This window comes from Triticum urartu, chromosome 5A (assembly GCF_056163025.1).
Source record: "Triticum urartu cultivar PI428250 chromosome 5A, HENAU_Tu73, whole genome shotgun sequence".
Taxonomy (NCBI): Eukaryota; Viridiplantae; Streptophyta; class Magnoliopsida; order Poales; family Poaceae; genus Triticum; species Triticum urartu.
The window spans coordinates 45061459-45078976 of NC_141877.1; the positions used below are offsets into that span (position 1 = coordinate 45061459).

Sequence of the window (17518 nt, forward strand, 5' to 3'; positions counted from 1 at the left end):
AGTGTTAGGTTTTGTAAAGGTGGGGATGTTTTCATTTTATGCGCTCCAGCGCTTGAATCCAAGGTTGTTCCTGTTACGATGCTTGCAAGAAACACCTGACACTATGGTGGATCCATCTTTCTATGGATCTATGCTTTCCTGAGCCAAAATGCATGGTCAATGGTCGAAGAAGATGGTGGCTTTTGAAGTTAGTTTGACTTGGAGGAGATTCCTAGGTTGTATTGTGCAGGTATGTAGTCTTCAACTATATTGTGGATGTGGTTGTTTCTGAGGTTTGGTGTGGTGTGTTGTGGTGCTATAACTGAATGTGTGAGGTAGTATGTTGTGCATCTTCACCTTTTTTTTTTAATTGCACACTGAATAATTTATTTGGTGAAATCCACTTGGACTGAATGTAAACAATAGAGTATACTCAATTCTGAATTGAACTCAATAATGCAGTTAACTGAATTTAACTTAATAATCTAGTTAACTGCACGATGACTCCATTATGTAGTATTCTGAAGCTAACTGAACAACACATCTTTCTTGAGATGTCCATGGCTCCCCATTATGCAGTATTTTGGTGGTATAACACAACTTTTCACAACTCTCTACAAATGAACCCATTTCAAGCTCTATATATATGGCTTCCCTCCCCCATGGTTGGAGAATCCAGTCAACCAGATTTCTTAGGTGAGGACCCTCCTGATTTACTGCTCGACAAGGATGTAGCTCATCAAATGATCAAGCAAACTTGCAAACGGCACAAGAAAGGATAAAACACTTTGTGGACAAAAAAAGGAAAGGAAGAGTTTTTCAGGAGGGACACATGGTTTACATAAAAATCCAGCCCTACATGCACACCTATCTTAGCATTCACCGGCATTGGAAGCTACATTTTAATTACTATGGCCCATTCAGAATTCTTAAGAAAGTAGGAAACCATGTATATTAGCTGCTCCTTCCTAAGGGGAGTAAACTACGCCACACCTTTCATGCGAGCCAGCTGAAGCAACACACCGGAACTCATGTCATTCCTACCAAACACTTGCCCATAGTGGATGATCAGGGCCAAATTCAACTCCAACCTGAAGCAGTTCCAAATAACAAGCTCATTCCAAGACCCTAATAAGGAGAAATCTATATTCCAGTTGCTAGATGGTTGGTCAAATGAGCAAATCTGCCCGACTCGACATTTATCCAGAAGATCTCCCTAAATTTCTAGCCTTGAGGACAAATCTGGGTATTGTCAGTCTCCTTCCTTCCCATGTTCTTCTTCTTCTTCTTATTCTTCTTCTTCTTCTTCTTCAGTAGTTGTTCCCTTGCCGGCAACGGGCCCAAGCCCTTGGATCTACAATATGCGGCTAACATGATGAAGTGAAGCGGGACACTGAACTACTCAAGTCACCAGCCGACAGTCGCCCGATCTCCATCTGTCGGTTAAGATCAAATTACCGGTTCACGCCTTTTTATCGTATCTGCTCAAGGTTGCTATCGAGCTTCCTTTTACCTTCAGTGAACCTTTTTTCTCTTCTAAGGACCTCAGATCCATGCCGGAGAGGCATCGATGCAAACGGGTGTAAACCCTAACTGCCGCCGGGTGGTTGGCGACCACCTCCCTCCCTCTTGTAACAGGAACCCTAACTACTCCAGTTTTTCTAAGATCCGAGCGCTAGTTCTCTCAATTCTCGCATGTTCAGCATGTCAAGGCCTAATTAGCTGGGCGTCCTTTAATCCTCCGCATCTAACGCCCGGCCGCCCAGCGCACGCGTCGAACCTAAGGCTGGTCGTAATGGCGAGTATCATATACTAATATCATGCATATGATATTAGTGTATGATACTACTCCCTCCGTTTCTTTTTAGTCCGCATATAAGTTTTGGTCAAAGTCAAGCTTTGTAGAGTTTAACTAACTTTATATTAAAAAATATAAACATTCACAATATGACATCAATATTATCAGATGCGCCATGAAACGTATTTTCATACTATATAGTTTTAGTGTTGTAGATGTTCATATTTTTTTATATAATTTGGTCAAACTTTGTGTAGTTTGACTTTGGTCAAATCTTATATGCAGAGTAAAAAGAAACGGAGGGAGTACATCCGTAGTGCATAGTATCATAGTTAACTTCATTTATTGCCATGCAAGACACGTAGTAGTACACCATTTAATATGATACGATATCATGATATGATACTCAACCCTCTCTTTCTTCATTTAATTCTATGTCACCTCATCAAATTTACCTAATTGACATGCATGATACTACCTATAATACTACCATTACGACCAGCATAATCCCCTCCTATTCCGCCTTACACCTCCCAGCGCACGCGTGTAGACCCTTCCGCCCTCAAAGAAGCTCGACCTCCTCCAGCCGCGAGGACGCCGGCGCTCCCCCTCCCCCCGCCGCCACCCACACCCCAATGACGGCGTAAACTCACTTCCTCTTATTGCGTACCTCAGATCTGCACGCACGTCTTTGGAACAGACAGGCCATGAACTAGGGTTGTTTCTAGTTTTTATTTGTTTTGAATGCGACGATTTAAGCGATCTAAATACCTGCTATGATTTCGGTGCTAATTGCAGTAACGGTCCTTAATCCGTTGTGCAATTGTTACCTCTGATAATTTTAGCAATTGGTAACTGCAATTGGCTGTAAAAAAACATGTATAGTTAGGCTTTGTACAATGGGAGATGCTTAGAGAGGTGCTAAGAAAAATAAACCGAGATTTTCTGAAGCACCGGTGCCTATTTCTATAAAAGAGACGTTTAGTTAAGCGTCTACCCTGTACAAATAAGCACCGGTGCTTAAGAAAAGTCTGGTTTATTTCTCTAAGCATCTCCCCTAAGCACCTCCCATTGTACAAGGCCTTAGATGCGTGCCATCTTTTTAACTACCTCCGGTGTATTAGGTAATTGCATTGGTTGTGTATATAACATTGGAGCTGCACTACTGTTAATTCAAACTGCAGCGAATTGTTTGTTACCCTGTTACTCTGAAGATGTTTTGCAAAATTAATGGGCATATTCCTTCTACAGATCACCTTCAGCGGGGGTATATTCCAAATCACTGATGGAGTCTGGGCCGGATTCCGTTAGACAGGAAGTTGAGCCGTTTATTGCGCCATCGCTGGAGGAGCTGCTGCCACAGCTTTCCCTTGAGGAGCGGGTACGATTGCAGAGCCACCTACTGACCTACGCGAGCACGAGCGCAAAGTGAAGCGATGGATAAGTGCCATGCAGTAGAGGTTTCTGAAAATCGGAATCACTTGGCAGTTCATGCATTAATTTTGTTGACCGAAAGTAGTATAAGCGTGATATATATTTTGGGTGCAACGTTTCTAATGTCTAGAATATGAACGACATTACTCCACAGTTCCTACTTACAGTTAAAAGTATGTTCAATCACTTAGTGCGTGTGTCTGTGCTGTTAAGGAAATGGGAGTAACACATAAACTTGCCTGCACCAAGTCCCTTGATTTGGAGCTCTATGAATTGGTCCCGTCAACCTGGAAGGAACAAACTCGAAGATCACAGCGGCAATTAATTTTAAAATATGATGCTACTGCACCTGCAGATAGGTTCGGTCACATGTGATGTCCGCTTGTGGCACAAGTAGTTATTGGTCAACAAAAGAGCCAGTTGCGACATAAACAAAGTGACATCCTTGCCTTCGGTTTTAACCAAAGAGCTTCTGACTCCTCGAGCATAGACATGTTCATCACAAATTCTTCTTTCGTTGGCCTTTGTTGGAATGACAGCTTATGTTTGGCAACTGTGGTTGAAGTCAAACAACTAAAATTCTCAGATAGAAGCCTTTTTATTTATTTGTATATTTTATTTTCTGATGCACCGATTGAGGAAATCCTAAGGGAAGTTATAAATATAGCATGCTCATGTGACTCCAATCGCTCTTATGATTTCTGCGTCCCCAATCTTGCAGTTACGAATAACAATCTGGTTCTTCTGTCGTGGCTGGAGAATTGCATCATGGAAAGATTTGTGTGAGATTACCCATCGGCTCTAGTTTTGTTGATCATGATGCGCCTTAATGAGAAGACTTGTTTGCATTTGATAGTAGGGCAGATCGTCTTCTATATATTATGCTCGTGCATATGTCAAACAACTTAACATATCAAATAAATTACACACTAATTTCATATGATGCAGAAAGCGTGACACCACCATCATGCCTCACGTCCCCCACGCTCTCCACTATTACAATGCCAGGCACCCGGTACATGCCTTTCTTCTCATTCAACTAGAGATTTAATTGGTCCTGATCAAGTTAATCGCAATTAAGTTGTGCTGAATGTTTCATGACATAAGATGTAATTTCTGCAAGGTGACGAGTTTGATGCTGTGAAGCCTCTGATGGAATCCAGAGCTAGTTTCAGGAAACAGATGTGGGCTCACGTCAACTTCTGGGCTCGCAGCCGCAAAAGCAACAAAATCAAGCGCTTCTTCGCTGAGCTGCACTACAACTGTTGGGGATATTACTACTGGACATAAACCGGCCAGGAGTGGCCGAATTAGCTCTATGAAGGCTAGGAGCCCATGAAGATGTGAGGATGGTGGCGCTTTACAAAGGCCCAAGGCCTAAAGGCGAGTTAAGTCCTGTAGATGTAAACCGACTTTCTCATGTAACTTGTATTGTAAGTAGAAGGAATAGAGACCGAGCCGGACACGTTTATGATCCGACCTCGGGACTCTGTAAACCGGCAGGTGTCAACCTGTGTATATAAAGGGACGACCCGACAGCGGTTTAGGGACGACAGACAACAACTCGAGAGCCAGGCAACGCGGATTCGCTCCTTGGTGATCGAAACCCTAGCAATACCAATCACAACTAGACGTAGGCTTTTACCTTCATCGAAGGGGCCGAACTAGTATAAAACCCCTCGTGTCCCCTTGTCCGGTTTAACCCCTTTAAGCTAATCCGTAGCGATGGCTCCACGACTAAGTCCTTTCACGAGGACATCTGCCGTGACAAACCACGACAGTTGGCGCCCACCGTGGGGCTGTCGCACGATGGTTTCAAGTTTTTGAAGGGCAGCTTTGATGGACTCAAGGGATGCGTTGTGGGCCGGATGACGAAGAGTCATCGCGACAAGCTCTACATCGACGACGCGGGATGGGGCCCCGAGGCCAGTTCAATCGAATACGGGTACCGGGTCCCCTTTGGTGGGATTCACGTCTTCATCGGCAAGATTGGCGAACCGGGCCCTGAGCCGGACACCTGCGCCAACATCATCGAGACGGCTCAGCGTGCAAGCCCTTCCCCGGTTCAGCCCGTAGCAAGGCATGTTTTCGTGGGTGTCATCCATGGAGCAGAATATAAGGACGGACCGACATCTGATGGAGAAACCGTTGTCTGCTCCGACGACGAGTCTTCTGAAGAAACCGAATCGCTATATCAGTTGCAGGACGGCCGGATTAGTGGAGGTTCTGAGGGCAACAATATTCCGGACTCCCTTGATCTGCCAAACCGGGTCGCTATCTTCATGGCCGGTACACAATCAGCGCCCCACTCATCAACCGCCGTAGCAATGCTCTCTGGTTCAGCAACAGCCACGCCGGCGGAAGCAGGGGGCTCTGCACCACCTCCGGCTCAAGTTCTGTCTGACTTGTTCGACGCTTTGGCAACATTGATGGCCGCGGAGGTGGACGCAGCAGCCCGGGATCAGCACAACGCGGAGATCGCAAAGGTAAGAGATCAGATAACTCAGGCTAAAGTGGACCTAGTAGTAGAGAACGCTAGGATGGCTACAGAACGGGCCGAGTTGGAAGCTCAGGCCTACCGGCTTAGGCTAGACCAGAATGCCTCAGAGGAAGTCATGAGAAGAAGATACCGGTCGCATCTCCCGCCGAGTTATGAGCCAAGAAATCTCTTCAACACGCCAGGAGCAGGAACTAGTAACCAGCCAGTATTAAACCGGACTGAGGCGCCAGGAACAGGAGCGTCGGTTCAGCCACGCACGATGGACCCGCCTCGTTAGAATAACATCGTGCCACAGTATGTTCCAACACCCCCGGGGCATTACTCCAACCCGTTGGACAACATTGTGGCCGCTGCTTCACGATTGGCAGCCCTCCCAACCGACGATGAATCACCAGTTGCGATTGAGGCACGACGGGCCAGAGAGCTCCTTCAAACAGTGTTAAACCAGCAACAGGCTTATTCACATAGTCGTGAGAGGATTCATTCCACCCTCCCCCGTCCGAGCCGGAGCTACAGCAAGCACGTTGAGGATGAACCGGCCGTATCAAGCAGTGCACGTCGCCGTAACTCGCCGCGAGGGTACAACCCGGCAGGTGGAGGTGCTAATGCGCAGGATGTGGTGGATCATGGTCATGCACGTCGAGAGGCCGAGTTAGCAGCTCTGCATGGAGCCCGTCAACCTACTCTGGTTCACCCTGCCGCTTCAGTGGAGCCAGGTGTGGTATTCAGTTCCTTAGGCGTGCCGTGTCTCACCCCCGCTTTGCGTAATGTGCGACTGCCCAAGGATTTCAAAGGCCCTCGTAAGGTACCCAATTACACCGTCGATCTACAACCAGAGGCATGGATTGAAAGCTACGAGATGGCAATGGAGATGTTAGATGTGGATGAAGCGGTATGTGCTAAATACTTCACCATGATGTTGGAAGGGACAGCTCGTACTTGGTTGAAGAGCTTACCAACTAACTGTCGGATCATGGGCCGAATTGAAGCACCAGTTTATCCAGAACTTTAAGATACTTGTAAGCAACCTATGTCAATTGTTGACCTGGCCGCTTGTTCCCAAGAGGATGGGGAGTCTACAACCCATTTGGTGAAACGGGTCTCGACTATTCTGCATTCATCGGATCGCATCAATGCAGATACCGCAGTACTAACGTTGGAGGGCAATTGCCGTTTTCTGCCGCTCAAACAGAAGTTAGGAAGGCTCAAATGTCACTGCAATGATATGTCAACGCTTATGGCCGCTTTGGTTAAGTATGCCGATTCAGATAGTACCAGAGACCCTGACTCAGAGGAGGACAAACCGGGGAAAGGGAAAAAGAACGGCAACACCAAGTGACAGCAGCATAATCTGGCAGGCCCCGACATTAATGGGCCAGCCCAGCTGTAGGCCCACAAGATTTTGAGGACCCTTGTAGGCCAGCCCATTAACTGGCTGCCATGTTTTGGGCCAAATGCCGGCACATATTTGATCCGGTCCATTAATGGCCTGCCATGCTCCGGGCCTAATAGTGGCCCATATGAGATCCGGCCCGTTAAAATCCTACCATGTTCTGGGCCAAATTACGGCCCAGATCAGGTCCGGCCCTTTAAGAGGCTTTGGGCTCAATTATGGCCCATATCAGATTCGGCCCGTCAACTAGACACTATGCTTTTGGGCCCACTTGCTAAAGGCCCACTTAGTAATTTGGCCTGATATTACTTTTGGCCTATTAAGGTCCCGTTTAACATTTTGGCCCTATATTAATTTCGGCCTGTTAAAAGCCCGTCATATAGTTGGGCCTAACTACGGCCCGGTTTGCATCTGGCCTGCTCGCAGCCGATATCTGATTGGGCCAAACACGGACCGAGACAATTTTGGCTTGTTAAAAGCCCGTGATTTGATTCACACAATCATGGGCCGGGGTTCATTTCGGGCTGCTGCCGGCCCATGGGCTGTTCGGCACGTTTCAGGCCCAACCTACATCGTGATTGCATGACGGCCCGATTATGTACCGTAATTTTACGGTTTGGCCGGTTACTGCGAAGGCATGATATATATATATACAGTAAAATAACTGCAGCATCGTGAATAAGAAAAAACCTAGACTATACAATAAAGAAATTACGACATATTACATCCACTCGGCATCAAAGTTCGCCACTATGATAATAAAGCACAAGCAGACAGGAGATTACATACACTGGGCATCAAAGATCGCCACAAGTGCAAATAAACACACCGACAAAATAATATACAAAACCGACGGCACTTCAATAGAGTTCAAGAAAGGTTAGCCCTACTGGGGAGCTGCAGTGCAAGCAATTGAGCAAGATGATGAGACTGCGCTTGTTCAACACTTATATCTTCCTCACTCTGAAAGATAAACAAGCAGACAGACGACAGGTTTTGCACAAAAAAGTATCAGTGCTGACAATTCATCACATTTCTTACTGACGAATAAAGTGACACAGTTTAAAATTGCATTAACACAATATGGTATTGTTCAGGTCAAGACATGGCAGGAAATGACATTGTGAAGGAGTTGGCAGCTTCACGACACCACTGGATTACAGATCAAGAACTCATAAGTATCAATGGTTAGTGTGCTGTCAATTTATACCATTTCAGATTGGCAAATAAAGAGACGGTTTAAATAATAGTAGAATGATATGACATTGTTCATAGTTAAGACATTGCAGAATATGACATTGTGCTGTAGTGGGTAGGTTCACCACACCACTGGATTACGGATGAAGAACAGACACATACATGCAGTGCAAAAGAAGATCACTTGCTCTGTATAGTTTAATTTACATGGTATGAAGAAGGAACTTGGTTGTACAACTGAAAACTTAAATTGAGAAAGGACAAACTTTTGTTTATGAACTACATAATAAACTTTAAACAAGCAATTTGATGCAAACACCAAAAATAAACAGCTGTTGCACTCATGCCTAACCAAATATATACAACAAAGTTTGAAGGCTTGAGATGGACAGACTTACATTATTGGTGAAGACAGGCTCTATAAAGGCCTTGTCCATGCTGATGGGGGGGGGCAATTCAAGAAGTTTACCACAGAATCTTCTTCAAAAGCATTGCCTTTATTCTACATTTTGTTAAGAGTAAATATAGATGTGATAATATACGAAAAAATGGAGAATATTTAAGATAAGATGAAGAGTGATGCTACATAACCAAGTAGCTATAAATGTAAGTGCAGCGATACAGGCAAAAGGTACAGCCAAGAGCAATGTACAACAAAACTTCTTCAATACCAACCTTATGGTAAGAGTAAATATAGATCTGATGTGTACAAAATGGAGGGCAAAGGAAAGTAAGATGCAGAGTGATGGTACATGAACAACTACCTGTCATTATAAGTACACTGATAAAGGACAACATGTACTTACAAGAACAATGCAGAGCTAAAAAAACATTGGCATTGGATATATTCTACACTAATGTAACCATTCATACAGATCAGATAATTTGGAGCGAACAATTGATAAGCAAGCTATCATGCATACTGCTGTCACATAATGAACCAGGTATGTATGCAAGTACAGTGATACAGGACAACAGGTACTAACAAGAGCAAAGCAGCGGGCAGCATATTTGCGATATCCTATCGTTCTTGTCAAACCGGAATTCTTCTTCGAGCAAATTTCCTGCAAAAAAGATCCGTAAGGCACATACGGAAAAGCAGAAGTTCAAATTGTCATGTGATTTCATAGAAAATACCTCATCCTGGGAACGAGACCGGTGCATAACAAGGTTTTTCCATTCAATGTCTTCTGAATTTAGAGCAGGAGACTTCACCGAAAATTCGTTTATAGACTTGCCATCGAAGTGTGATTTCCTCAGGTAACACCGATACTGCTGCAATGCTTCCTTGAAAAGCGCAAGTAAGCTTTGCTCGTCATGACTATCCATATTGACCCTCACCTACTTACAACAATGTAATGTAAATCACTGATGTGTTCAATCAGCAGAAAATAGGAAAATAATCACCGTGAATTATAGCACTTACACGTAAGTGGGACAGGAAGATGTGAAAATGGTGTTTGTCTTCACTATAATCTTCCCATGATGGGAATATATGCACGTAGTCCCTAACAACATTGAAAGCATTGTCTTTTAAACTAGGAATAAATGGAATGGGGTTCCAATCTGTAGGAGTTGGCCATCTCTGCAGTTGGGATAGGTCTTCGGCCGGTGGACTTGTTGTACTTTTTGCTGGAGTGGGATTTTTCTGTGGTACGGCTGGTGCTATGGCAAATGAAATCGGTATACCTTTTGCTGGAGTGTAGGTCCTGTGTGGTGGGGCTAGTGGTGTGGCCAGTGAAGTATGGGTATAGTCAGCTGGAGTCGGTCCTACGTTTTGTGTCACTGGTTGTATAACCAATATAAGTGGGGCGCTGTCTGATTTCTCCGGCACCACCACGTTTTTTAAGGACTTTGCTGGTGCTCCTTCAGGTTCTGCAATCACCCTCTTCCTTTTTGATGTCTGATGCACAAGAACAACATTTGGATGGAAAAACATGGTATGATGACAGATGGAACATGTATTGATAATAGATGGGCATGGCATCTCGAGTTATATGATGAGTAAACTAAGCAGATGGCGGTGCAACAAAGTAGAAGAAATGCAAGACAACATATGCAAGATACGCGCAATCAATAAAACCTTGCCAAATTAGAACAGGAACCTTGATGGGTGAACAGGACAGGCCATCTGCCTTTGACTCCTCGAGGTTAGAATAGTCATTAGGATGATATTATGAACAAGAATCAACAGGTGGGGAGCGTACGAGTTTCATAGCTTCCAGAATGGCACTCAATGCCTTGCTGCCAATTTTGTAAGTCATTGGAGTGTTCCACAATATTCCTCTGATGCGCAGATTCTGATATTCACTGTAATTTCTTATAATATTTGAGAACCATGAAAACATAAATAGCTGTGAGATTATCTTTGAAATGAAGATGATATTCTAATATAGGGGCGCCCCTGTAAACACTTGTGTGCTATCACTGGATTTTGATGAGAGAGCTCATGTGTGCTGTAATATGGTGCGTGCATTTATATAATCTGGCACAAGTACACAAAAAATAGGCTCCAGAAGTAAGGATAGCTGGCAGATGATAGGTTCATAATATACTGTATAGAGAGTTTATTGCCAAACCATGATAACAAGAGCACACAGCAACTAGGCAGATCATAGTGTACATAACAGGGGTACACCATAACCAAGATATATAAATCGGGAAAGTGGAACTGGCTGGAAATTACGGTGTTGTATTGCCGCTACTAATTGAAAGCCTATCGATCACGTACAGGCCAGCTCTATCAGCTGTTGACTGCAGATGTCCCTGCTCCCCTTCTTGACAAGGAACCTGTGCTTCCCATACAGAACACCGCACGGGCCGCCAGCCGAACCACCGGCCCCACCACCTGTGTTCCTCCACCACCCCTACCCCCGCCCCCACCTGCGTCGAGTTTTCTTCGTTCGACGAGGCCCCACCACCGCCCCCCACAACTACCGTCCCCACCCGAGCCCCTTCCTTCTCACCGGCGAACTCCGGCGAGCTCTCAAAAATCGACTGGCCCAATTTTGAAATTTAGTCTACTGTGATTTAACTAGTGTGGAATATAAAAGGGGAAAACCATAAGCATTGCGACTATGGTGTTGAGCGTGCCATGGCGGATCTGAAGGTGCAAACCGGACAAAGGCAACTTCGCAACCAAGACAAGAAATCGGAGTAAAGCAGTGGCGATCTATTTTCTTGCTGCGATAAATAAGTTGAGCAGATACGAAAGAGTATCGCCTCTGGTGCGGCGCCGTGTACGTATCGGCTGAGAATTTGACGGTGCTGCGATAGCGATGGCTGTCGGAGGCGTGGAAGCAGATCTAGGAGGGTAGATGGTGGCGGCAGGGCGCGGTGGATGAGACGGTCAAAGGAGCGGCGCTGGCAAGGTGGACGACGGCGGGGATGAAGCAAGAGGACGGGATGCAAGGATCCCGGTCCGAAGCCGTGGATGAGAGAGGTTGATCTCTTGTAATGGACGGCGGCGTCGGGGTATCAGCTTCGGCATGGTGGAGGAGGACGGCGGTGGATGGGGTGGCGGACGGCGGCGGACGGAGGAGGGTGGGGTGGAGAGGGTGTTTTGGCGACCACGGAGTACGAATGGGGAAAAGGGAGGTAGAGAGGAAGGGGGGAACCATGTATTCAGGGCGCGCTTGTCTCAAATGCGAGGAAATTTACAAACTTAGTCCCCGTTTCAAATTTCTACTACATCACAGCAACACTAGTCAGTTGGCGATAGGATGGTAATCTCGCATACACCGAATATTTGCCGATGAGAGTTTGTTTTTGGCGCCCACCGTGTATGAATATGAACCGGGGAGGGAGTCGATTTCGGCCGAGGACACACTGTGTTTTGGCGCCCACCGTGTATGAATCCGGGTGAGAGGCGGTTACGTCACGTTTGGGTGAAATTACAAACCTACCCCTATCGAAACCTATAGAAATCCAGCAGATAGGCATTGCGTGGCAGGGATAGGCAGTAGTGATTTCCATCTCGCAGATTTTTGTTTCCGGCAGTTACTGTGACTTTCCCTGCTTCGTTCAAATTTTGCACAGTGCACGTTTACCGTGCCAACTCAATTCTAATCCCATTTGTATTCTATTTTTTTCGGGCGGGATCCATTTTCAATTGGAATTACATTCTATATACATCATTTTTTTATATATACTTTCAAAAGGACAACAAAGAATTCTGCTCCTTTATATGTATAATATGATTTACAAATAGAACGATCTCGAAATCTTAAGGTTGAATTCGAAATTTTTTAACCAAATTATGTTCTACTAAAATGTATGGATCAGTAATATCTACATATTAAATAACATAGATGTGCGTGAATTCATATGAGTATGCATGTTTGATAGATCAATTTTGGTTCGAGTATGGATTACATGTATCATCATCTCGAATTCAAATATTTGAATCCCTTTTTTGTTCACTCCTTTCACGCCCATCTCTCTCGCATGCATGCTCTTTCAGGTAGCTATCACTCTCTTTTCTCCAGCTCACCCGCACGCTCACTTCATGTTTCTCCTATCCTCGCAAACATGGTCTCTCGACGTCTCCCTTGAGAAGTGTCACACTCTCCCTATCATTATACACTACACTTTTTTCATTATCTCTCACGTCTCTACTGTTCTTTGGTATCACTCGATACCTAAGCTTTCTTTTTCACCGCCAAACACACAGTCTCCACTCATCTTTCACTTTGTCTCTCTCTCTCTATGGGATTCTCTCACACACCCTATATGTCTCTACATATGACTCATACCACTAAAATTACTCTCTCTCTATCTCTCCTGTAGACACAACAATTGTTGTGGTCTCCTTTTCGTCTCCATCCCAGACTAACATTATTCATTTGTTTACCGATCAGACAACCCCGACTACCGTCTCCTCTCTCTCTCACACACACAGATACACACACAACTCCTGCTTCCACTCCCCTTCCCGACCACCGTCTCTCTCTCACACACACAAAACTCTCGCTTTCGCACCCCGACTCATATTTCTCTAACAAACATTTATTGACTAGCTAGCCTCTAGATAGGTTTATACACCCGCACACTCGTGTTTCCACCATCGCATACATGTCTCTCTCCCGCTCCTTGTATCTATGTAGATTTTCTTCCCTTGTTGAGACATGCCCTCTCGATCGTGCACACACACACTATCGCCTCATTTTAAACTGATACCTATCGCACACACATGCCTTGTGTCTTTGTCACACATGCACTCCGTCCGCCTCCACTCTCCCTCTCTCTCACACACACATGGGCTTTTTGCAACAACTAGCAAGATGCCCATGCGTTGCACGGAACATCAAGATGCATTTGTATGAGTAGTTTATCTTGTGGGGGAAAAGGATGAACGAGGGAAGGCCTTATTTGCAAATGTGGAGAGGGGTGTGGGTATCTTTTTGCAAAATTGCTTCCTTCCTATCCGTCAGATATAGATCGGACGACCTATATTGCAGGATGGCAGGCACACGATCATCACTGACAATGCTTATTATAAGAGTAGGCATAAAAAATAGAGTTGGTGATGATGGTGGGCCTGCCATCCTGCAATGTAGGTCGTCTGATTTATATCTGACAGATAGGAAGGAAAATATGGCAATTTACCCGCACTCTTCACCACATTTGCAGATAAGGCCTTCCCTCGTTCATCCTTTTCTCCCACAAGATCTTGATGTTCCGTGCAACGCACGGGCATCTTGCTAGTAAGAGTAGAAATTAGACATATACCACTTCTCGAATCTTGAAACCAACAACATTCCTCCCTTATCTCATCAAAACCGCCAAAGGAATATATTTTGAGTGAAACATAACATATTTTTAGTGATATACGTATTTCAAAACTAGACTTTTTTCTATCAAATCGGTGAATATGTATTAATCCAGTGGCGGAGACATGCCTGGGGCAGCTAGGGCTATAGCCCCAGGCCTAGAAACAACTTCCTTTGTAATTTCCTCATGCAAAGCATAGAAAATCATAGAGGTATATCATTCAACATAGCACAGCCCCAGGCGTAATCTGCATCTAGCTCCGCCACTGTATTAATCTACTTTGATCGTGTGGCAACGCATTGGCACATTGCTAGTAGTTATTATAATTTTTTGGACACTAGACAAATGGTGGAGTACATATACGAAGAGAAGAGGCGCACGCAAGCAGTCGGCCTCTCGCTGTCCCGCACACATGAGTGTTACGTAAAGGCGACATTAACAAATAAACCCTAAAACCCTAGGTGCACAATTGCTGCATTCGCGGGTACCGGGTACATGGTGGAGCACCTTTGTAGGAATAGTCAGCTCGCGTGATAATTTGATCCGTAGGAGTTGATGGTCGGGACCATAGGTGAACGACTTGGAGCGCGTTGGCTCACCAGTTGCCATAGATCGAGTAGCCACGTTTGAATATCATTTTTAGCGGGGTTAAGAGTTTCGATTTTCAATGGCGCGTTATAAGTAGTAAGTAGTTTTTAGAATGATTGGTATGGAGCGAAAATGGAATTCATAGTACTACGTACCTCCTTGGCGTATGGTTGTATGGTTTTTTTGCGATGGAGGTTGTATGGGTTTATGTTGCGAGATGTTGAACCTGGTAGTTCTAGGGCAAATACTATGGTTTAGATTTAGATGCTGGTTTTCAGTAATGAAAATCGGAAGGGTGAACCATTCTTTGATTAAAAAAAACTACTACCTCCATTCTGGTTTACTAGTCCCCATCGTACTTTGGGTCAAAGTTTGTCCACGAATTTTACTTGTAAAATGTGAATGGAAAACGAGATTTTGTTATACCCAAACAAAAAAGGACTGGAGGGAGTGATTGCTCTGAAACGGACGCAACCTCTCATAGCGCAGGCATTGAACCGGCGCGCCGGCCAAGAGGGCCACACTCGCTGCAAGCCCGGCTGAGCACGCCTCCTCGCCGCATGCAACCAGCTTAAGACTACCCCATCTGCCTTCATTGAATCCGCGTGTGTGCCGGCAACACGTCCTTCCGCGAGCCGGCATGCATTTTAGAACACAAAAATGACTAAAATATAATTAATATACGCATGGTCTTGACTTCTTGTGCTCGCACTGGTAGCAGGAACTAGTAGAGGATTTTCTTTATTTATAACTCTCCTCACATTTTTTTGGCTTTGAAGTGAATCATGGTTGTGGACATTATGTATGAATGTGCAGATATCTGTGAACATGAGTTTGATGTGGAAGTTGAACTTGGAATGTCGGGCTTGCACGTGAACTATACCATGTCCAATGCTTCGTCTGTTATTGTTTGGAAAGTAATTGCTGTTATTACATGACCCAAAAAAACATTTTATGCCACATCAGTAGATGCATGGACATCACAACAGGCATGCTGACTGGATAAACATTTGAACCTAGCTATTATGAAGGAAATTTTGTATTGACAACAGTTTTAGATAGCAGGAGATGCCTAGCCTACTCTGCCTCTGCTAGCTTATTTCTGGCTTCTTCCATCTCTTCTTTGTCTTGGGTGAAGAGAGCATCTGATTGATGTTTTTGCTTCTTCAGGAACTCAGCTACATTCTCAAGGGCTGCTGCACGCTTTCTTTCAGCCTTTACTAATGCCACGAGGACATGAACAGCTGACGACTCCACCTGGCTTGTGTGTAATCCAACATCATCTGGGAATTTGCACCTTGTGTCTAACCCAGCATCATTAGGGAACTGGCACCTTGTGTGTAATCCAGCCTCATTTTGGAAACATGATCTCGAGGTTGAGCATACTTCCCTCCTCACAGGAACTGCATCCTGACATGAAGTTACTTCTTTTTTAGATCAATACTCAGAGCAACCTAGATCCATTTAGTAGAAGTCAGATAAACAGAACTCGGAGAAGTGAATTCAAAAGGAATAAATAAATAAAAACAGACTACAAGGTGAGAACACCCACTTCCTACATCAAGCTAAAAACGAAAGCATTAGGACGATTAAGACTCTTCTTATTACACATCGAAGAACACCACGCTTAAGAGAAACAGAAACTACAACATATACACATCGAAGAACACGAGGCTATACGAAAGTAATTGAAAGGGTGTTACTTACCAAAGCTCGTTTTACAGGTTCGGTGCAGCTCCTCTTTAACTTGCCACGCTCCTTGAAGACATCCCGAATATCCCGTGTTTGGTCTTCATTGCTCCTCTGCATGTTCGCACTCGTGGTTTTAAAATCTCAACATGGCAAGAAAAATATACTACTAGTAATACTCGCGCATCTTGTGGGCAACATTAAAGCACTCTTCTGCCATGTTAGAGCATCTCCAATAGAATCACAACGCGCGGCGCTTTAAAAAAGCGTTTACAGTGTTGAGATCTAGAAGTAGATACTAGAGAGTAGAGGATAGTTCTCAGCATAGATAGATAAAAAAAGATAATTCAACTACTCCTCGTCGTCCGACTCCTCCTCGGTGATGTCCTCCTCAGACGTCTGACTGTAGGCGTGAAGATACCAATCGTCGTCGGATTCCCAGGGCGACGCTGCTCCTAGCCTCATGTTGAATTGAGCGTCCGCTTTTCGCCTACGCTTGTCCTCGCGATAGGCGGCTCGCTCCGCCCTCCTCTTATCCCTCTCCGCCCTCCTTTGCGTGTAGAACTCGCGCTCGTTGATGATGTCCTGCAGGAAGTGTTGGCGCCACAGCGCCATGGCTTCCTCGTCCATCTCGGCGATGCCGAGACGGTGCTCCCGCCTCCGGTTGTCGCGGCGATCCTCGTCGGTGCTAAGCCGCGGCAGAGGCGCGAGCTCCTGCGCCCGCTCCCGCGTCGGCAAGTTGGGGAAGTTCAATGTTCTATGAGGCCATCGGAGGCGCCACACCGCCGCGTCGTACGCGTGGGCGGCCTCGTTGGCGGTGTCGAAACTGCCGAGGCCGAGGCACATCCCGCGGAACCGGATCTCGGTGGAGAAGCCGCCGAAGGGGCGCACGCGGACGCCGCGGTATCCCCAAGTTTCCCGGTGACGCGGTGGCACGGTGGTGCGGCGGCGGCGAGGCGAAAAAGAGCGAGGAGAGAGCGGTGGCGAGGCATAGAGCGGGGAGAGAGCGGTGGCAAGGCACAGAGCGGTGGGAGGCGTTGGATTTTATAAAGCGTGCCGGACGCCGCGCGCCAAAACTAGCGCACACCCGGCCGCTTTTTGCCGCGCGCGTGATCCTTTCCCGACGTCTCTGCTATCTCTACTCTCTTCTCTAATGTTATATTTATTT

General features: G+C 45.6%; 1 protein-coding gene across 1 annotated transcript; it reads right to left on the reverse strand.

The window, feature by feature from the left end:
- Nucleotides 1–16701: 16701 nt before the first annotated feature.
- On the reverse strand, nucleotides 16702–17280 carry LOC147967885 (uncharacterized). The gene has a single exon (XM_087522579.1). It carries the CDS (start codon nucleotides 17194–17196, stop codon nucleotides 16702–16704), a length of 495 nt encoding a protein of 164 aa, XP_087378705.1. The 5' UTR covers nucleotides 17197–17280.
- Nucleotides 17281–17518: the final 238 nt, after the last annotated feature.